The sequence below is a fragment of the Falco punctatus genome (genome assembly GCF_963210335.1).
Source record: "Falco punctatus genome assembly, chromosome: 19".
Lineage (NCBI taxonomy): Eukaryota > Metazoa > Chordata > Aves > Falconiformes > Falconidae > Falco > Falco punctatus.
The window spans coordinates 749,832-771,903 of record NC_137599.1 but is presented as its reverse complement, the minus strand read 5'-3'; the positions used below and the strand labels follow the sequence as shown (position 1 = coordinate 771,903).

The following is a 22,072-nucleotide window of genomic DNA, read 5'->3' as shown; positions in this document are numbered from 1 at the left end:
AATAGCTTTGCTATCTTCATGCCATACATCCTCACTCCATAGACGCACCTCTGTTCAGCTAGCACCAAAGACACAGATGTCTCCCAGATCATCACAAGTAGTTGTGCTTTTTATTGAATCCATTGAATGTGCAATTAAACCAGATATTTATTCATCAGCATAGTTCTGGACAAAGACACAGGTAAAGTTTACATCATTTATTCTGAAATATAAGTTAACGTGTGCTGCTGTCACTAGGACTAGCAGAAGAAAGGAACAAATAAATTCACAAGATCATACACAAAATTAGAGGGAATAATAACCACTGGGACTCACAATGTCATCACAATGCAACAGCACTGTCAAATGAAAAGAAACCTGAGTGGAGTGACTAAAATACTCCAACTCTGTGAGTACGCACTAAGGACTACAGTACCTTCACCTCTGGGCCTGAAAGAATGTGAAGCACCCTCTTTTCCCTGGGTTGGGTGCAAGTTGCTAGCCCTTAGCAGCATGCCTGGTCAGGTTTAGGAAGCTACACTGAACTAAGATCTCATAAATGGCTTTGATTTCATGCCCCACCAAATTGAGGTATGTTCCGTGAACCTTATTAAACGTGTGGAGCCAAAGAACTAGAGGGGAGTAGCCTCATGCAGTCATTGTCGACAGCATCTCACTGACACGAGATGACTATTGGGGAAGGACCACATAGCAAAGTTTGGTACATTCCTTTATTTCAGTGCAAAAACATGGCGATACATATCTCATGCATCTGCAGAGCTTGGCTTCCTCTCTGTTTAAGGAGGAATTTCAACCTTTGGTAACATGGCAGAAAAATGGGATGTAATGAGGCTGGCTAATACCAAAGCTGCCATCTACATCACACTCATGAAGAGCTTTCAGGCTGGAATCAGCACCTCTAAAACTTCGTTGAGTTAACAACAAGTTTTAACGTCTTAAATACTGGATTTGGAAGTTCCTTCTACTCTGATCAACATATTTCCCTGCCTTCTTCCAGTCCCTAATGCCATTAGCCAGTCCCCCTCCTCAGGTGACAAAATACCTGGATGTAAGAGAAAGCAGGTATTAATTAGCATCTAGGCAGTTCGGGAGCTGCATTATTGTGGGCACTGTCTTTAGGCTATCAGCCTGGCTCAATATTCAGTGAGGCATTGGACGGCATAACAAGATACCGTTCATCAGATCAGGGTAAGACCGAGTAGTACTTTAATTTGCCTTCACCACAGACTGTCAGGTTTTACTCCTATCGTAGCAACTGGATGCTGGACTCAAGTGAGCGTTAGCTTCAAGACTTACAGGACATTTCCCCCATGCTAAAATCAAATGAGAACGCAGCCTCGCCTGCACAGAGACAGAAGCACAGTGTTCTAGAAGACACTTCCACATGACATCAGTATATTAAAGACAAAGAATAAAGATACTGTATTGCACTAAACATGCAGATTTCACATTGGGTTCTTGGAAACAGGGGAGCATTTCACTTTGTCCAGTGTGTTGAACACAGAAGAGTAAAGATCCCAGTTTATATTCTCCAGGTTGGTCACTTTTCCAGCTGTTGATCTTGCACTTGGTCCACCTTCAGTCTAGGGAAGGAACTCTTGCAAAAGAAGCCAAATTCATCAAGAAAGCATGCACATGTATAAAAGCATCAAGCACACACTGGAACCCACTCACATGTAGCCAGGATAGATACTGTTGTGAGTTTCCCCAGCACAGGTACTGCCCTACATGTATTAGAAAGTCATTTTCTAGGAGATGCCACTGTCAAGACTGGGCTCAACTATTCCCTGTGACACCTACAGGGGAAAGAGTAGGACATCCTTCTCTCAGACAGGAGAAATACAAGAAACCAAAGTTCCAGATTTTAGATAAACAGCTGGATTTTAACTCTAGCAGAATCTCTTCTGATTTACTTCAGTTAAAGAAAGCTAAATTGCAGTACAGTATCTCATAAAATTTTAAAGAGTCACAGGTAAATTAAGAAAAGCAGAGAGTCCAGGCATGCAGGTTCTCAAAGTCTTCAGGACCTCCCCCCTCCCAAAACAACCAGCATATAGCTGTAAGGAGAACTGATCTGATAATACAGTCCTGTAAATACAGGAGGGGCCAACAATGAGATCAGATACACTACACTGCAGCTTCCCCTCAAAGAAATGCTTGTTCCTGAGCAGAGAGGAGAGTTTTAAACAATCCTTTAAAATGAAAGTACTTACGTTCCTTCTTCTTTCAGAAGAGCCAAGAATTTTTTCACCCGATACTCAGGATCCATCTAAACACACACAAAAAAAACCAGATCTCCATCAACATGATGCAGTCTTCCAAGGAGCCCAAGAAGAAAATGAGGCCAAAGACAGCTGGAGGTACGTGTGTGTGTTTGCTCTGCCTGTGCCTTGGCCAGGCCAGAGATCAGCCTGCTCATCCAGAAGTCCTGCAAGCCAAGCAGTGCAGATACAGCACAGCACCAAGAGAAAAAAAAACGATTAGCACAGGCTTAGCGTGCTCCCATAGCTGGGAGATGAGCCAGACTGGAAACGTACACAAGGATTTCTATCAGGGACTTCTGTTTTCATGGCAATATGCACGCTAGCTTCACCCCACACTGCCAATTCTAGTCTGGCTCTGGACAAGCCAGGTCCAGTTTGCGTCTGCTTCTATCTGCCCCTTTCCAGAGCTGGGGCAGCAGATTACAGAGTCAGGAGCAGAAGGGACTGAAGGTGTCCTCAATTTTTCCAAAATCTTCCTTACCCTTTACAGCTCCAGTAGCACAGCACCAGAGGAAAGAAGCTGCGCGTGGGGGATCAGCACACAAGGGAAAGCTGAATCGTAGCACAAGGCTTCCAGAACTTGCAGTACCAACTTCTGCTGCGGCTCCATCAACCAGGAACACCCCCTAAAGATCAGTCCTGCCTCTCCCCCACCACCGAGACAGAGACAACAGGGAAGTGGGGGCTTAGATGCCAGCTGGGGTTAAACCATGACACTGCTGGGCTCAAAAAGTTGTGTTCAGTGGCATGAAGTCCAGCTGAGGACCAGTCACTAGCAGTACACCAGGCATCCGTATGGGAGCCGATACCATTTAACCTCTTTATTAACAATCGGGATTTGGGGACAGAGCGCACCCTCAGCAAGTTTGTAAATGACACAGAATTGGGAGGTATGTTTTATACACTTGATGCTGCTGCTGTCACTCAGAGACCCAGACCAAAACAGATCTCATGCAGTTCAACAAAGGGAAATGCAAAGTCTTCCACCTAGGCAAGAACAACCCCATGCACCAGTACAGGCTGGGGGACAACTGGCTGGAGAGTGACTTTGCAGAAAAGGACCTGAGGGCCCTGGAGGACAAGCTGAATGTGAACCAGCAATGGGCCCTTGCAACAAAGATGGCCAACAGCATCCTGGGCTTCGTCAGGGGGAACGTTGCTACCAGATCAAGGGAGATTATTTTTCCCCTCTTCTCAGTGGCAACACCTGGAAGAAAGTGTCCAGTTTGAGGCTCCCCAGTACAAGAGAGACAGTGACGTATCAGAGAGTCCAGCAAAGGGTCACACGGATGATTAAAGGTCTTAAGCATCTGTCATACAAAGAGAGGCTGTGAGAGGTAAGATTGGTTGGTGTGGAGTAGAGAAGACTTGGGACTGAGGAGGGAAGGGTGACTCTTAGCAATGTGTGCAATACCTGACGGGAGGGCAAAGAAGAGAGCCACCCTTCTGAGTGGTGCCCGTTGACAGGGCAGGAGGTCACAGGTTCCATTTCATTGCAAGGGTCATCACACACTGTTAGGGACTGCCCACGGATGTTATGGAATCTCCATCCTTGGAGGTAGTCAAGACCCAACTGGCTCTGAACAACCTGTTCTAGTTGTTCATGCTTGGTCAGAGCAGAGGGTTGGACCAGACAAAGATTAAAAAAAAATGCTATGGGTGTAATTAGCAGAGTGTATCTGTTTAGTACCTTCCTGCTCTCTGTGACATTCACCCAAAGAGAAGGTGGTCATGAACAGTTTATCCTAGAGAACCAGATATCACCTGCAGCTAGACAAAGTGCTCACTGCAAGTCCTGGACAGGAGGCTCAAAAGTGGCTGAAACCTTAAGTTACATGGACAGTCAAAGCAAGCCTGGGAACCAGAGCTGCCAAGGCCAAGCTCAAGCAAAAATAATTGCCAGTGCACTCTCTCAACAACCTTCAGGCAGCCTGTAAAAGAAAGGGATTTGAGGAAAGGGACAAAATACATTTGGTCTTTGACCATGAATAGAAAAGTACATCCAAGAGGAATTCCTGGCCTTCCCAGATAAGACACATGGCATTTTCGTAGATAGCAGCAGTAAAGACGCCTACTTCCGAAAGGACTTCTTCAGAAGAGTTACTCAAGTGTCAGCCCACCAAATTCTGAGATCTGACTTCTCATTTATGGTCCAAACTTACAGACCAATTCTCCATGTGAAAGGTCGAAGAGCTGGGCAAATGAAATGCCAAGAAGTGGACCTTGCTGGCAACAGTCTGAAACGCCAACTTCATCCATTCCTGTTGGAGCTGGAAAGGCCCGAGTCCCGTCAAATGCTGATGTCAAACAGGGTGGTTGAGAAGCCTGTAATCATCTACACATATGCTTTCGAAAAGTCTGAATTGGATTAGATAATGTCCTGAGGTCCTTTCCAACAAGAATGATTCTATGATCTAAGATCTTGAGCAGTCTGCAAATCCAACAAAACAGTGAAAGGCAGCCCGACGGTTGGAGCAACAGCAACTCGCTACTTAAAATACTTGCACTCCATACAGAATCACTGCTGCGGGCCAACGGCAAAATCCATACACGCATAGCTGATGTTTATGCTGCCAGGCACGCCAACACCAACACCCTACGGCATGGAACAGTGGGTGAAGAATCATGATGCTTTTTGCAGAGTCCACAAAACCAGGCAATTTAGTCAGTAAAGAAAGAATCTTTCACATCTCAGATTGACCCAAGGAACCATGAACACCGAAGTGGAGCAAGACATGACTTCTGGCCATTGATGGAAAGCCCAAAGCTGCTGGAAAAGAAGGTCACACAGAACAGTCAAAGGGCCTGGCTTATTCTAAGATTACTTCTCTCACTGACTGACACAGGGAACAAGAATACTATCTACCTGCAAAGGAGATGGTCCTGTTACGAGGGCCTTGGTGAAACCTTAGGGAAGCATGGAAGAGCATCGCAATCAGGAATAACACCAAAGGACCAATCAGATAGTTCTTTTTAAAAAGCCAACATGATCCGAGATGGATAAATGCAAACAAACGTAGTTTCATTCCTAGAAAACCTGTACTAGTGCCACCAGATGAAATTCAGACTTGCCAATGCCAGGATTCTGCTCCCCAGATCCAAGATGCTGCCTCCCCACCACTTTTCACTCACACATAATAAAGCAGCCATGGTAAGACACTTTGTCCACAATCTGTACTGACAGTTTCTACACTCTTTGGGAGGAACAGCATTTATCTGCAGGTACAATACCTTGCCCAAAAGACTAAAGCAGGAAGCTGAAAGGCAACAAAGAGGCAAATTTGATCAAAAAGCGTATTCAAAAAATGCAGGCACAAAACCAGAAGTCACATCTGCCCTGAAAGGAGAAGTCTGTGTCAATAGAGTGCAAAGAGGAAGCAGGTTCAGGACTCTTGAACCAACCCTCTAGTGCCCTATGAAAGGAGAAATGCTGCTGTCAAACTCGATGACAAAAGTTCTAGAACAGCGTGGAGACTGATGCTATGACACAGCTCAGACAGGTGGCAAGAAAATGATTGTTCCTTTCTAGGTAATGCAGTACCCTCAGGACACGCCTGGGAGCCCTGAGGAAAAAAGGCAGCTGAAAAGACTTCACTAATCTTCAGTTCAGAGAAGAGGAGATACTCTGCCAAGATGTGCACGCCCTTGGATAGTACCGTACTTCTGTAAACCTGTCATAAAATCCAAACTCTTAGTACGTCCAGACACAGCATTTAAGATAATATAGGCAATATTATATGATGACCTTTCAAAATAAGTTCCCATGTAAGTTAAAATACATTACAAACAGCTTAGATTACCTAAAGTTTTATTTATGCTAAGCAGAAGTTACCAAATCAGGAAATCCTGGAGGTGCAAAAAGGGCCTTTCTGGAAAGCTGCCTGGCTCATTCAGGCTCCTACCCCAAGGAGGAGAGACCTTGGGTTTTGGAGTGTTGCCAGCAATGTCCAAGAGCAAGACAGGCAGACAAAACAAGCAGAAGAAACCAGGCCCTAGCTGTGGAAAAAAGGCAGCTCATGTACCCAGCAGCACCCCAGGGTAGGGTCCCAGCACCAGGGCAGGGTGAAGCTAGCAGGGCACCGGTGGTCCATGTACTGCAGCCAAGGATAACTAAACTTTTCTGGATTCATGTGGCAAATGATGAGTGTATCCATTCATCAAAGACTACTTTTTGAACAAGAACATAACATCATTCCAGGACACTCAATGTATACAAGACAACCAAAGTATGCGACACTAAATACGAGTTCTCTGACATTAAAGAAGGCCAGAAATAGCAATAAACATAGTTTGAGGAAAATTAAGCTGCCAAAAAGCGTGGGTTTAAAAGGCTCGCAAACAAGGTAACAAAGCACCCAAGATACCAGGGCAATGCAGTGGTTCACGGTAGGCCAAGAACAGATTTTGATAGACTGGTTCAGCCTGAAACAAACTGAAAGTCATTTGAACAGCTTAAAAATACCCACATATAGCATATACTGGGTTTACTAGTGTAATAAAACAAAAAACGCAGATTCAGTAATGGCAGAGAAAGGAACAAGGTCATGTTTTTTTGCAAAGAATTCATTCACCATGGGATCTAATCAGTTGAATTTTGAGAAATTTCATCCATCGCTTGGAATTCTTAAGGGATTTTAGATTCAAACCTCTTTCTAGAAAGCTATGGTCTAGCTCAGAGAAAAAGGGAACTAGCCTTAGACATCTCATTTGGTGATATTCTGCTTTCCTGTAAAAGCTAGCCAAATCAGATAGCACTGTGGTCTTTCAGTGCATTCAGAGATGAGTGTTCTCCTATTCTGTGAGAGCCTGTACTGCAGTTCAGCAGACGGAGTCACGCAAACACCTCTAACCTTTTGGAACAATCTTCATATTTAGCTTCCATACACTATCGCCTATGCTATCACACAATTACCTGAATTGACTGTAACAACGTAAGTCACCTTGCTACCAACCATCCACGTACAGAAGCAATAGTGGATTATCAATCACCTATCTCGGCAGTAGCAGCCCTTCATTGTACAGCTGTTCAATTTTTGTCAGAAACGACACAGAGTCGCGGTCCTGCCTGTCTTCTCCCAGCCTGACTGGTCATGGACTCATCTACAAAACGGTGGCCTGGTTTAAATAAATAAATAAATAAAAGGCATAAGACCAGTTTGCCTGTCTGCACAGTCTAGGGCAGCATGAAGACTTCCCACCTACAGCATCGCAGGTGTGCAGCCACAGGCCAATGCTGTGAACAGGGCCAGGGTCAGCATTTCCACCCACGCTCCCCATTCAGAGCTGTCCGTGATTTACATAACCTTCACCTTCAGGTTAGAAAAGAACACCACAAAGCAGCAAAAGAAAATATCCCGTGCCAGAAGGAGGAATCCATTGTCAAGGCTAAGTGAAATGGACTGCACCAGAGCCAGGCAGTCCCTGGAGGCCTGCACCCCTTGAACACATTTAATACATGTGAGCTATGACTTACTGACTTGCCTGTAGGTATGGAATTAAAAGCCAAGGAAGAAGAGGAAAAAGTAATCTAGATAAATGACTTTATTCCCTGAGGTGACATCCAGTCAGAGCACATCCTTAGTGCTGTGCAAGTTTTAACAGAATTGTGAATAGTGAACAGAGGGATACATGACTTATATGCTGCTAAACTACATGCCTCTTAGCTTATGCTCAGCCTCTCCTAGGAAGATCTAAGGACAGTTCACTCAGCTGCACTAAATCCATTTGATGTGAAAAGAGAGGGTGCGCGAGGGGGGGAAGGACTCAGAAGGGCGCTGAAATGTCAGCCGTGGAGGATTAGGGCGGCATGCTACACCCTCTCATTTTTAGCATGCATATACTGTCGAGCACAAGCTTGATGGCTGGCTTGCAGGCATAGATGATCGGTGCGGGGGAGGGTTAAGAGCTACATATTTCTACCCTCTGCAATTATTTTCTTTAAAGTGCTGAAAGTGGAAAATAAAGAGAAGAGCAGCTGAACAGCCTGACAGATTTATTTTCTTCAGGGAAAGAGCACATACACCTGCACAGGCACCTTATTCTTTTAAAAAAAATTTAAAAAAATCCTAAGTGATTGCTATCTGCAATCTTAACATGCTGGGTGTAGAGAAGAAATTTCATGAAAGGTAAGTTAATCCAATCCCTCCAGTTGCCAGATGCTCGTCTCTGAAGTGCAGCTCTAAACAGCCTATAGGCACTGTGGCTTTTAAAGATCTCTGTGGACCGAGACCTGGTAACATCTTTGTTCGGAAAATGTCTTCTCCATGTAGCTCTTTTCTCAGTTAAACCGATTCAAAGGCTCCTACCACACAACTAAAGCAGCAGGTTTCAGACAATTAGGAACCTCTAAGACCACTTTATTTACCCCATCCTTCCTGAACCAGAAACATACTCACTTGTAATGACATTTCTATCAGCATCAGCAGCTTCTTGATACCAATCCAGACAGACTTCCCTTTGACATTCTGTGCAATAGTGCTGCGTTCCTTGTCTTTGAAGTTACCCAGGAGCTGGGGGGTGGGAAAATGAAAAAAAAAAACAAAAACCAAACACATAAAAAAAATCAACAACAGGACACTGTCAGGAGGAGTAATGCTACCTAACTCAGGAAATAAGGAACGAGAAGCTAGGAAGCATCTTCTAACTTAGAAAGAAAATGTGTTGCAATATATCTAGACAAAGCAAAACACTTTGATTCTTCTGTTCCATAATGGTTCTTCTTGCAGTGTCTCTAATCAAATAGTTTGCAATTCTCTTTTATAATGCATTCCAGGTTTCCTCCAGATTAGAGTCTAGAAGGTCCACAGTGGCTCAAGCCACAGAAAGTTTTCAAAAGTGCTGCAAGAGTGCCTGTGTCTTTCAGGCTTTAGTGATATCATTGTGGCAGCTTTGCAAGTTTGCACAAAAGATTCGCCTGTTAAGTTTATTTTAACAGCCTTCAATACTCACTACAATTTCCACTATGGCATAGAATAAGAAGCCAGTAAGGGCATGAATTCATGAAGAACTTATAATCTCTTCAGCACCAAACACCTTAATTCGCTGTTGTTCCAATTCATGAGAGCTTGGCACCCTCCAGGCACATTCAGTTTAAGTGTGCCAATTATATTCATTACCCACTTCCATGCCCTTGGAATCTTTCCGTCAACGCCACAGACTTTTTCCCCAGACCTAGAGTTCTCTCATTTTGCCTTAATTTACTGTATGAAAAAGTAATTCAGTTAAGTGGGACACTGTTCCCAAATGCAAGGCTACTGCAAAACCCCTCATTTCCAGCAAATTTTGAGCTGGTTTGTCATCCTTGACCTTTTTCTCACCTCCAAAGCCTCCATCAGCTGCTCCCCTGTTGCAATGTTGGGCACATGAATTGTAGTGCTGAAAGCATTCAGCATTTCCATTTCCTGCAGGACATCTTTGCGACTGGTGGTTCCAATAATTAGAAGCTTGCGACCCTGTCCACACAATGGAATAAGTGTCAAGAAAAGCAAGAGAAGAACCAGCCTTGGGAAGTTTCACAAATGAAAAATGGCCATGTAAAAATACCTCTTAAAAAAATAATATTAAATCTGTCATTAATTGGAGTAGTCAACATCAACCATAGAAGACTAGGATCACATTTCAGAAGTCAGAGTAATGTCACCAAGGGGGTTCAAAAATTATTGTCCACAGAAGACCCACCCACACTCTCCTACCTTCCCTTCCCTTCTAAATTCATCATTATAAATAACTGAATCCTCATTAAATTTAAAAGCATGCACAAACCCCCATTCCCAAAAGCTGAATTACAGATGACTTCGCAGGGGAACAGCCTGTCTTTAGAAATCCTGTGGGTACAGTGAATTCTCTGCCACCGTACAGACAGTTCCAGTGGTTTTACAGCTCACGCTTTAACACTGGAGGTTGCCCTAAGTTCGTAAGACTTCCCACTGCCAGTGTGGTTGTATAAAAGAATAGCACCATGTCTGGCAGCCTCCAAGTTCAAACCGACAGTGCACACACCAATTCCAAGTTGGCCTGAGCAATAACAGGGTTTATAAATAATAGAGAAATGAATGGAAAACACCAGCTGCCAATAAAAATAAACTTGTTAGTCCTTCTTGCAAATGCCATTTCAACGCTATTTGCATTTCACGATGCAGTGTTCAGACACTGATAAACTTCGTCGGCTGATGGAAGGAGGTGCTGGGATTATCAGCTGTGATCAGTCCCTTTTCCAACCCAGTACACAAGGAGCCCATGGGCTGAGGAGAGGCCTGGCCGGCCAAGTACTCTCCTCATTCGCCGTTCAGAAGTTTACTCTTTGTCTCTGCGCATCAGCTCAAGTTCTATATTTCAACCTCGTAACACAAACTCTGTTCATCATCATAAAAAACCCAATCCAAACAAAAAAAAAAAAAACCTAAAAACTATTCTCACAGAGCAGCCAGAATTAATTTCGTAAGTGTTTTGCATTCCTTTGACAAAGGATGAAAACATAATTAAACTTAATACATCTTTGAGGAAGATGATGCATCTTCGCAGCATTTGTTTGTTTTTCCCTGAGTGCCATTGTATTCACTTGACTTTTTGTGTTTGAACAGATTACACTCCTGCTTTGGGTGACGGACAATAAGAAAGCATCAGAACTGGTAACGAACTCAAGTGCTCACTTCAAGTTTGTTTTTAGCCTAAGACAGCACAAGGAAGTAATGCCTGGCAGGTTGAAACCAGAGCATGCCCCAGGTCACGAGCTTCACACAAAGGCTTTGTCAGGGAAACACTGTGCTAACCCTTCTGTGTGTTAATCACTGTCTGCATCTCAGGAGGCACCACACTCACCAGCTCAGTCCCTGCTTTAGAGGGGGAAATCTTCAGAAAACTACTAGGCAATTTAATGGGGAAAAGCAGCCAATTCCTCAACTGACAACAGAAATGCCAGGTTTAAAACTGCAGTGGGAGTAGGGGATGCTTTATTACTAGACAAAACTGACCTGCTGGCAGCACAGAGCAAACAGAAAGAGGTCTGAGTGTCTAAAAATGTCTGTAGGTAGCCTTGAGAAGGGCATACAACATCCACAGTAAGCATAAATACAACTGTCCTGCAGGCTGCTGCTTCCACTATGTTCTGCATGCCCACAGCTTTACAATCACGCATTTTTTTCCTTTTTGGTGGTCATTGTGTAGGAAGGCCAGGAAAATATTATATCATTTTAAAACTCTGAGCCAAATCTGAGCAATTCAGTAAGATCTTGCATGCAAAGATGAAAAAAAAGAATGCACTCAGTGGAGAGTAAGTGAATGGCATTTGATCCTCACTCTCACAAGGAAATCAGAAAGCCCCATCAGGTGCTCATTTTCAGCTAAAGCACTTCATAGACCAAGAAAAATAAATTATGTTTAGCAACAGAAAAGCTTTTTTGCCCACACGAAGACAGAATTTCAGCGGTCTTCATCTTTGGAAAGGGCTAGTAAAACAGACTTTAAACACAGGCTTGGAAGCTGTGTGAAATGAGTCCCCCAAGAACACTTGGACAATTACCTGCTCATGAACCACCCAAGTGCGGTACAAACACCTCTGACATTTGCTCTGAAGTTGCCACCCAAGGACAAGGTTAAAAAGTGCCTTCAACTTGCTAAGATATACTTGGGATAGCAGCAGATGCGATGGCAGAACTGACACATGCTTAAAATCTTCAGAATGCAAACACAGGGATTATCAGCAGATTTGATTGAGAAAATTTCACCTCTGTTCTAATTGACTTTGCTTTTATGGCTGCTCTGTATTTCCTGAACACACTATCCTCAGTGAGTTTTTCTTCAATTCATTAATAATGCTGATATATCTGATATTATGCATAAGTTTTACTGAGTTACATCATAAGCTCTGTAAGAGAATTTCTGCTACCTTATTCAAAAAATTGTAACAAGTCATACGCATGCTGTTAGGCACCTTCAAACAGTTTTCTCGTTATACAGGTAAGGTACTAGGGTGCAAAGGAAGCCAAAGACAGACTCTTGAATAGAACCAAGACCTCCAAAACATGCACCAGCTTGCTCTTGCAAGGACAAATCCATACAATGATATACCAACAAGACCAATATGCTTTATAAGCAATAGCAATTGTTTATTACTGTATGTAACACTCAAAATCCGGAACAGCTGAGGTTAAGGGATTGTGTTAATAAGAATTTCCCATGAACTATGAGCATTTTAGGAGGAAAAAAAACCACCAAACCTGCTCAACTGCAGCCAGCAAGGCAGCATCTGTTCCCAAAATATAGCTAAAAGCATGTGCACAGTGCCTGGCAGAGCAGATAAAGACATCAATCAAGGGAATGACAACTTGCAGATTAACTGCTTGAAGGATGCTACCTGAGCAATTCTACAATGATGAAGTCCAACTTGACTATAATAAAAAGAAGAGTCTAGTTTGGGGGTTCATCAGAGACTAAAAGGTCTCACCAGGAAAGGATGTAAGCAGCACAGAAATGTAGTTAGTTAGGTGAATTTTATCTCCTGTAACTTCAGGTGTCCACAAATGACCTCACTCTCTGCATTTCCTTCTTAGTTAATGGAGCCCAGATGACATGTACCTCCTCCAAGAAAAGCTGCCTACACTCTGGACTCATACAGCAAACTATTTCCTAAACAACTGCTTCAGTCATAGAAAACCAAACCACTGACAGCCACATTTAGTCAGATGAATCCCAAACTTGCTGTAAATCAGGCCAGCGGACAATTACTACACACACAAAAATGACTAAATGACTTATTACCATTTAGGAAAGCCACTGGAATTGGTCATTGTGGAAAGTTCTGTAAAAACACCAGCTCAGTGCTAAACCTTACTCAAAACGCAAACACTCAGACATTTTTAGAATGGAGAAAAAAAAAAAAAGGGAGTAAAACAAAAGGGATTATTCTACCATATGAATCCATGGTGCTCTTTAAGACAATATCTAATCCTAGCCATTTCAAATAGCTGAAATTGTATTTGCAACGGGGATGGTAAAAAAGAGGGAATAAAATTCTCTAAATAGATGCTTTGTTAATTAATGGGGGGGTAAACAGAAAGTAAACATCATAGATGGTGCAGAAGAGATGAGGGGGAAAACTGCTGTTTCTTAAAATAAAAACTAGGGAGCACTAAATTTAAGTATCAAGCATCAGTTTTAAACCAAACCAAAGGATGTTTGCTTTCATCATACAGTTCACTTGAACTCAAGGAAGCACAATACCAAGGATGGCAAAAGCTTAACGAGGTTCAAAAGCAATAGGACAAGTTAATGGATGACAGATCCATCAGCAATTTTTAGATATTTCAGTTAGGACCCATGCTCAGGACTCCAAACCACAGACAACTGAATGTTTGAAAACTCCTCAGAATAGATAGCTATTCTGCAAAGCAGTGCTTAAATATTTTTTTTAAGAGTTCCACCCAAAACATAACCGATTTTTTCCCTGCTTTCTTCAAAAGAAGCTATGCACTCCAACTTGCTACCTTTAAACTTGGCTCACTAGAAAACCAGTTACCTTAAAACAAGCATAATCTCTGCTGTATCAATTACTAAAAGAAGTGTCAGGAGTCCCTTGTACTTTTCAAAGTTTCAGGCAACTTGCTTAGCAAACAAGTGGAAAACCTACAAGTCAGAAAAGTTTTGCCCCAGGCATTACCACAAAAGCATGAAAAGCCATCAAGCCAAATTGAAAAAGCTGTCCTCATCCAACTGCTCTGCAGTCACAACACATCACTGGATTTCTTCTTGCTGTTGTGAGATGTACTGCTGAAGTGCCCCTATTTTCAGAAATACTCACATTTTTGATCCTTCATTCCTAGAGCAGCCATTGCAAAAGCTACATGCCATGTGTTCAGCCCACAGAAGATCAGGATTCAAGCTGAACTTCATAAATATAACTTCAAAATCAGGCATAACAAGAGAGTAACTACCAAGGAGGAACTTGGCTTTTCAACAGCTTAAGATCATTTAGTGTCAGACTCACTAAGAGGGCAGTTCTAGGCTGACTTTTTCCATCAACAGATTAGAAACAGGCACCTCTCAATCTGGATTCATTCTGCCCAGCTTTAGGCAATAAAAGTGTCCCAGTTCGAAGCCCAAGATCTCTCTGTACTGACAGGGGGATACCCAGCAGAGAGGTGCGTGTTTTGCCCCACTGCCTTCTAGAAGCAGGATAACCCCAGATTTCGCCTCTCTCCTACAGGGGTTTTACCTGAATAAAGCATGTAATCATACAGAGAACTATGGGACCCAGAGATCAAAAGAGTAGTTTCAAACACCACGTTTTCAAGCATTATGAGATTGGTTCTTCTAACACAGTATCCATTTCCTAATGGGCACCATATTATCGCACTGACTACCAAAGAGAAAGTAGAACATAAAAGAATTACATAGACAAGCAAATGGAGTCTCTACACATCAGTGGAGTCTCAAATTACAGAATTTTAGCAAATCTAGCCAGCCCTAGGCAAGGGGAGTTGAGAGGAACTTGAATTATGCTATAACCAAGTATTGGTGGATGTTGAAGTGACTCTGTTGGTCACCCACTAGCTGCTCACTCAACTCTGGACCCTTGTAAATTTTTATGCGTGTGTTTTGGGGTATCAACAAATCTTAACATGTTATGGGAGAAAACACAGTTCCCCCAGTTTACAAGTACAAAGGTAACGTCACTCTTGATTGGAGTTGCTTCCAATTCACACCAAGTGACATGGAATCAGGAATGCATCTGGGATTATATCAAACAAGGAGATTATTCCCCCCTTTCCCCCCGTCAACTTTCATAAATCGGCAAAAGCCTCCAGTGTCCCAGAGAAGGAAAGGGGCTGGGGGCCTCTGGGAGCAGTGGAAGGGCATCCACAAGAGTGGTCGAGAGCATCTCGCTAAGCCAGACATTTCATAACACTGCACAAATTGTACGTCCAGCTTAGCGCGGGGATGCTGCAATGGTCTTTCACCCTTTGAGCCAATTGTTAGCTTTTCACAGGAACCAGCAGGGAAGCACATGTGAAACCTCTGTGGGGCTGGTGAGTGTCTCCATGCCTTGTGTGACTCTGCATGTAGATGAAGCAGCTTCGGCTTTCGGAGCTGCTGCTGCTTAGTTCTCAGAGAAGTCCTTTTCTCCCGCTTGGCTCCCCGCTGCGACAGTCCTTTTCAGTCTTTCTATCCCCCCCCCAGTCTCTTCTCCTGCACAACACAGGGTAACTTGATTGAAATAAAGACCCAAGAGAACATGGTTTATTTTCTTCTCTTCAATCCATTTTAGAAAAGATTTTTAATTGGTTTAAAAAAAGATGCTAAACAAAATGCAATGTTTTTCAGTCATCTTGAACTAGGAGTAACAGATACCACTATTTAAGCATTGCTGAGTGGAACTAGCAAGCATGAGCTGTGACCAGGAATTTAAAGCAAACTCAGAGATGTTTCTTGTTTTCTTTAAAGTCTTAACATGTTTACTCTCAAAACTTCTGCAAAGTACAAACAAGCCAGAAAATCCAGAAAACCAGAAGCTTCCAGTATTTGCCCTTCCCACACCAAATCAAAATAATATAGCCTCAATAGGAAGAGAGGAGTCTGGGAGGCAGCTTTCATAAACCAATTCAACAGAGACATATACCTCAATGTATAATAAGATTTCATCCCAGAAATGCTCCTCTTACACACACAGCCTACAGTAATTGTAGGAAGCTGCTTGCACATTAAGTATACTCTGAAAGTGATGTGACAACACCACGTGAATACATAATCTGGGCCACAAAGATGGGAGCAGCAGAGCTGTGCTGCTGAAACGCGTCCTCTGCTTCCCACTCACTCCTTGCTTACAGTTTCAAATGCTTCGTGCGTTCCTGGTTCTAAGCTTTTCAAATCAACTCTGTATTTCAAGACCCTCTGACTAGTGAAATGGTAAAGCACTTACAAGATAGCAATGGAGAACAGGTAGTGCCTGCACAGCATCCTGCCAATGATTTCTCTCAGCACAGGGACATGCCCAGACACTCCATATCCCAGGGCACTCCATTTTTACAAGGAATGAACCTAAATCATGATCCCAATCCTACAGAAATTCATGTTGGTTTGACCTCATGGAGCAGGTTAGAACCACTGATGCTACTCATGTACATTTAAAGCACATACCCGCATCTCAAATTACAAGAAAACCCCTGAAACCAGCCATTACTTCCAAATAAATTGCTCCCCAAGGAAGCCAGTCATCTCAGAGGGAACTTGGAAAGGCACTGATTAACCCTCATGGGTTTCTCACTTGAGTTTAAAACCCAAGAGTCTCCATGCCCAAATTCAATCTTTTTCACAGTAGACATTCACAGCAGAAAAGGCCTCCTCCTGCATGACTCTCCATCTTATGCACCATCTTGGTTTATTTAATGGAAAAAAAACAAACCCCACATGCTATGACTATCACAGGGAACTCACAAGAAACACACACTAGGAAGAACTCCATCAGAACTGCCAAACTAGGTCAGCCGAAAGGGTCCCATCCAACCCAATGTCCTAATTTCTACAGTAGCCAACCAACAGTGGACACTTAGGGGAAAAAAAAGAAACAAAACCACAACACATCATCAATCAAACAGTGACATTTCCTCAGAAAACTCTCTTTCTACCCTCCAACAATTTATGGCTTAAGTCACCATAATATTGGCTGTCAACCCAAAGTCTTCCAGCCTCAAGGGCATTTCAAACATTGCAAAGCACAAATCTCTAGCAACGTGCATAAACTTGGCAGATATCTGAGAGCTTCAAACCCTGCATCCTGCTTTCAGGGAGACTCGGGTGCCAACAAAAGTGCATCTAAGCAGCAAAACATATTCAGAGGATGCAGTGATTAAATGGACAATTTAGTATTTTAAGTTCCTTCAACAACTGAACAAAATCAAGTTCTATTTTCCCCTATTGATTTATGGGAACAACCATTTCCTGGTACTATGGAAATACCCAGCAAAAGGTCAATGATTACATGAGATTATGAAAACTGTTGTGCTGCTACATACAGGCAGACTTCCTGTTCCAATGTATGCAATAACAGAATCCAAGTTCTATGTTAGAGACTTCACATGGCCTAGAAAGCTCACTGGGAAAAACCTTTGTTCTCCCAGTTTGACAGTCACAAGGGGAACTTCAGGGCCTGTGGCATTACTAATTACTTCAAAGTTCTGTATTTGAAAGGTCTTTTCACCCTAACTCTCTAATGAAAACTATACTCACGCATACATTACTGTTTCCAGGATATTAAAAATGACAAAAAATTTGAGTTCATCCAGGCTGTGCTTCTCTGCTTTTTCCTGACACCAACTTTCAAGGTTTCCCTGTTAGTATGTTATTTATTCATGCAGATACTTTCACACACACAGCAGAATTCCAGTAAACAACAGGAAAAATGGCAAACAAGAAGAGTCTCCATCTCACTCATTGCAAGCTTCAGAAACATCACTTGTGATGTTCTTAAATCTCATCAAGCCACAAAGTGCAAATAGACGGGATCAGCACACGATGCCAGATCTTAAGCTTTCCTCTTTTTTTTCCTCTAATTTTTTTTCCTCTAATTACAAATTCCATTGTAATTAACACCTGATAATTTCAAGTTACGAACAAATTAAAACCCTGACATCCACAATCACACATTACTTAGAAACTGATTTCTGAATAAGGAGGGAGCACATGGTTGAGCCAGGGATTGATTTGGAATGAACAGACCCTTAGTTAATCAGAAAGCAGTTTGCAAGTTTAAGCTTTACACGGTGAAGGTTAAACTTGTTTCCCTAGTCAGTATTTCTAGGGCTAACTGCAGAAGATTCAGCCTTAAGTAATTAGGTAATTAAAGTTGAATTCTTTGTGGTTATCCTAGAAATGTCTAACTGAATGAACAGCAGCAGGCTTGGATTAACTTGACTGCATCAGAGACAATAGCACTAATACCACTGGCAGCACAGCAGCTATCAGCAAGACACAAAGCTCTCCACTGTCAAAATTATTACAGGAATAGCACATCTCATCCCTCAATTACTTTCTTACCTGAGGGGGGGCCTTCTTTAGCAGTACAAGAAGGGCTTGCAACACCAGATTAGAGAACCGTGGTCCAATTGGGACATAATCTGAAACGAAAAATGCATTTCCATGCCTACTAAGCAGATCACATTTAAGTCACTTCACTGTATCAAACACAGCTCAATGATGGCAAAGTAAATGGTTCCAGATCACTTCCACTTTGCAGTATTTCAATATTGCAAATATTTCAGTATTTCTGCACAGCAGACAACACAGCTCTCCCATCATCCTAACTCACCTAGAAGTCTCTCAATGTCATCCACGACAACACAGCTGAGTTGGGACTTGTATGCATCATCAAAGATCTAAAAAACAGCAAAATTACTCATCTCAGCAGCAAAACTACAATAGTCATGATAGGACCTGTTGACATGTTTTTAGCTAAACACAGCAGTATTTAGAGGAATAGAGAATGAAAAAGATAAGTACCAACAGACTAGACTCTACCTGCATTTAATAGAACCATCTCAACAAATTCAGAGATCAGTTTTGTCCATTTACCCCATACACTTTGCAAAAAAGCCAGCTGCCCAGCATTTAATTGTAAAGCAATGGACAAAACAGAGCACAATTACGCTGTTTTTTGGAGCTGAGGCAATACTGATAATATAAAAATATACACAAATCCCCCACAATTGTAATGCAATTATGAAGCTTTTCTACCCAAGCTGGATATCGGTTATTTTTCATAACAGCACCCTGCAGAGAGAACAGACTCAGTACAGATGGAGCCTCCACGTCACCTTTTACAGAGCAGCAAACCAGTGTACTGCAAAGCTTTGGGTTTAAACAATAAGTAGCACTAAGGACATCAGTGGCACTGCAGGCCTGCTACCTCCAGCACACTTCAAGTGAAGTCCAAAAGCCTCCTTTTTGAACCTAGATTATAAACTGGGCTTCCAGCTGTGAGCACACTGCTTCTCTTCGGAACTATGCAATCCTGCAACAACCTGATCTTACATGCTTCACTCAGTATCATTCAGGTAGAAAAGTAAGTGCTAGCTTGCTTCAGTAAATGAAATCTCTCTCCTTCCACCTGGCTACTTGGAATTATTTAAGGTGTTCAACTTGTTTGCATTCCCCCTGCTCCTCAAGTTATTAAAACTCTTGTTTAACTAAACATTACCACCTCAAAAGTGTTCCTAGTCTCATTCAGGCAGCATCTGTTCTTTCCAAGTGCTACCCTAAGCCCTTCCTCCCTTCATCTTTGCAGAGAGCTCCAGACTCACTCATCACAGATCAAGTGTTTTGTTCCACTGTTAGTCACAATTACATCTCAGACTCAACTGAGACAGAGCCTTGAAATTTTCCTTGAGTCACTTTGTGTCAGCGCCACAAAAACACTCATTCAACTTTATAAATAAATATACGCAGAGGAATTTAGGACCTACAGAGAGCAGAAAATGGTCACAAGAGTAATTAACTTTTCTGTCCACTGAAGAACATAGAATTGGATTGTACTCAAGCAAAAGAGTAAGATGCAGAAGTACCTTCTTCATAGCTTGACACTTGGCTGTTTCAGAAAATCCAATCATTTTATCAGGAGAACAGATCTTGATAAAGGGAAAGTTTGATTCTTCTGCTATTTTTGCTGCTAAAGCAGTCTTCCCACTGTGGGGGGGACCTGAAACAAAGGACAAACGTAAAGAAAAAACAGGGATAAAACAGCTCTGGTAAGGCTCAGTGTGGATGATATTTTAAGCATGTCAATAATCTCATTCAGAGGTATCTGCATTTTGAAACGACCTTTTCTTCTACTTGCAGAAGGAACTAACACCTAGTGCAATCCAATCCTCCAGATGAAGGAAACTGATACAACTATTTGAGCACATGCACACTGATTTGCCATGAAACCAACACAAAAGAGGACATTAACACATTTTGTAGGACTGGCCACCCCACCAATATTAGCTTGTGTTTGTATTTTGGAGAAACTTCTTGACCTGCGGTTATGCTCCTTTAAGCATGACTTCTGCAGGCACTGTGGCAAACAAGTCAACAGCATGAATGCCAGGTAAATACTGACAAAGACAGTTTGTTATTTGCTTGAATTCACAGCAGAATAATTCAAACAGAGACCAAAGACACATCTTCATCTATACACCCAATACAAATCAATTTGGAGTGCAAGCAGGTGTTATATGTGATATGTTGGCCACAAGCACACAGAATTATTCAGGGGATCTATTAAAGGTTAATTTCAAAGCCACAGACCGCTGAACAATAGTGGTAATCCACGTTTTTTGACTTCAGGGAAAGAAAGAGGGAAGTGCTAAATGTCAAATTCTACTCCAATTAACACAGATATTGGAATTAGTTTCCTGGACAGTTCATGGTTAGTAGCAGTCTAGATAGACGGCAATCCACCTCTAACAGCAGACACCGAAATGTGGCCAGACAAACTGTTGTTTGAACTCAGCTAATTACACTGATGAGCTCTCCAGTGACTTCAAAGAGAATTTAGGCAACTAACTCAGCTAGCGATGTTCACACTGTAAAACATCCATATTTAGGTTATTAACTGGGTACATTCACTTCTCTGTTGCTCCAAGAACAGGGTTTCTCTCAGGCTGGGAAGCCAATTTTAGTACCTAAAGCAATTTCACCCAAGTAAACTGAAAGAGACCAATTCTATTTTTCCTCCCACGTGTTTCTTTTACATACAGACACAGGATGTAACATGACCACTTGGGCAACTGATAGGAATAGTTTACAGTACAGAAGTAGCTTGGTTTTTTTAATATATATTTTTTTATTTAATTTACCTTCTAGAAGAACGCTAACCAAAGGAGTGCGGTCACTGTTCTTCGTTTGTTGAACAAGCAGCTCCCCATCATCCAACACCCTTGTTACTGGATCACCCCACTTAATAATACCATTCATTATGTAGCTTGCATAGTCTTCCTGGTTGGTTCCAAATGCCTGTATTGAGAGGGACATTTATTTTACTGAGAAATTTTGCGTCACATCAGAAAAACATGAAGCAATTAAACATCACCAAAGTGACCAGGACCAAGACTCTGGAAGATGCTTCAGTGAAATGCTCCAGTACTGGAACACCCATTGGTGACAACATTTCAGTTTGAAGGACTGAACCCTGTTGGAGACCATGCACATCTGGAAACATCTTTTCATACACCCTCTATACAAATTCTAATCAGTGCAAGCTGCCAACGGGTTCTGAATCCACACCTGTTAAAGACAATTCTCAAAAATGAGGTTTACACCTACTAAAGTCCATATTAAAGCTGTCACCCATTAACTGAAGTAGCCTAAAAGGGAGAGTATACATACAAGGAGAAGAAATTCCGAGTTGCTCTCTATGTGTTCTATTCCTTTTTATGATTATTGCATGCAACAAAAGGTACAAAACAGAGCCTTAGCACTGCAGGCAGAAAGAGGCTCCCTATTTTCATTCCTACAACACAGGACTCAGTATGTCAGCCCAGGGTGCACCACTGCATGTCTGATCCCAAAAGGAAGGTGCTACTTCATGTCATTAAACATGCTGTGTGATTATTACAGGGGTTACACAGTGCCTACTTACTGGTTTGATATCATTCTCCAAAGATGCAAAAAAGTCTCCTCTTGTCACACGCAAGCTCTCTGCCTTCTCCATATCCACTTCCACTTTGTTACTGGCCTAATAAAGGCAATAAAAGACACTGAAGTACAGCAGTACCGCACACAACCCCTTATCAACCTCCATCTCCACAGATCCAACCCATAGCTGGTTTACATCAATAAGA

At 42.3% G+C, this 22,072-nt stretch overlaps 1 protein-coding gene across 4 annotated transcripts in view; it reads right to left on the bottom strand.

Annotated features, from left to right (window-relative positions):
* Nucleotides 1-88: 88 nt before the first annotated feature.
* Nucleotides 89-22,072, bottom strand: part of NSF (N-ethylmaleimide sensitive factor, vesicle fusing ATPase) — a 75,241-nt gene continuing 53,257 nt past the window's right edge. For 3 of the 4 annotated variants that reach the window (XM_080369789.1, XM_080369792.1, XM_080369791.1), the window contains exons 13-21: nt 21,871-21,966; nt 21,089-21,245; nt 19,814-19,947; nt 18,562-18,628; nt 18,291-18,370; nt 9,581-9,715; nt 8,660-8,773; nt 2,214-2,269; nt 89-1,597 (exon numbers count right to left, since the gene is read on the bottom strand). In XM_080369789.1, coding sequence (XP_080225915.1) covers nt 1,579-1,597; nt 2,214-2,269; nt 8,660-8,773; nt 9,581-9,715; nt 18,291-18,370; nt 18,562-18,628; nt 19,814-19,947; nt 21,089-21,245; nt 21,871-21,966 — 858 coding nt within the window. In that variant the 3' untranslated portion in view covers nt 89-1,578. Of the gene's footprint in view, nt 1,797-2,213; nt 2,270-8,659; nt 8,774-9,580; nt 9,716-18,290; nt 18,371-18,561; nt 18,629-19,813; nt 19,948-21,088; nt 21,246-21,870; nt 21,967-22,072 lie in introns of all 4 variants that reach the window. The other variant, XM_080369790.1, reaches the window with a different exon arrangement.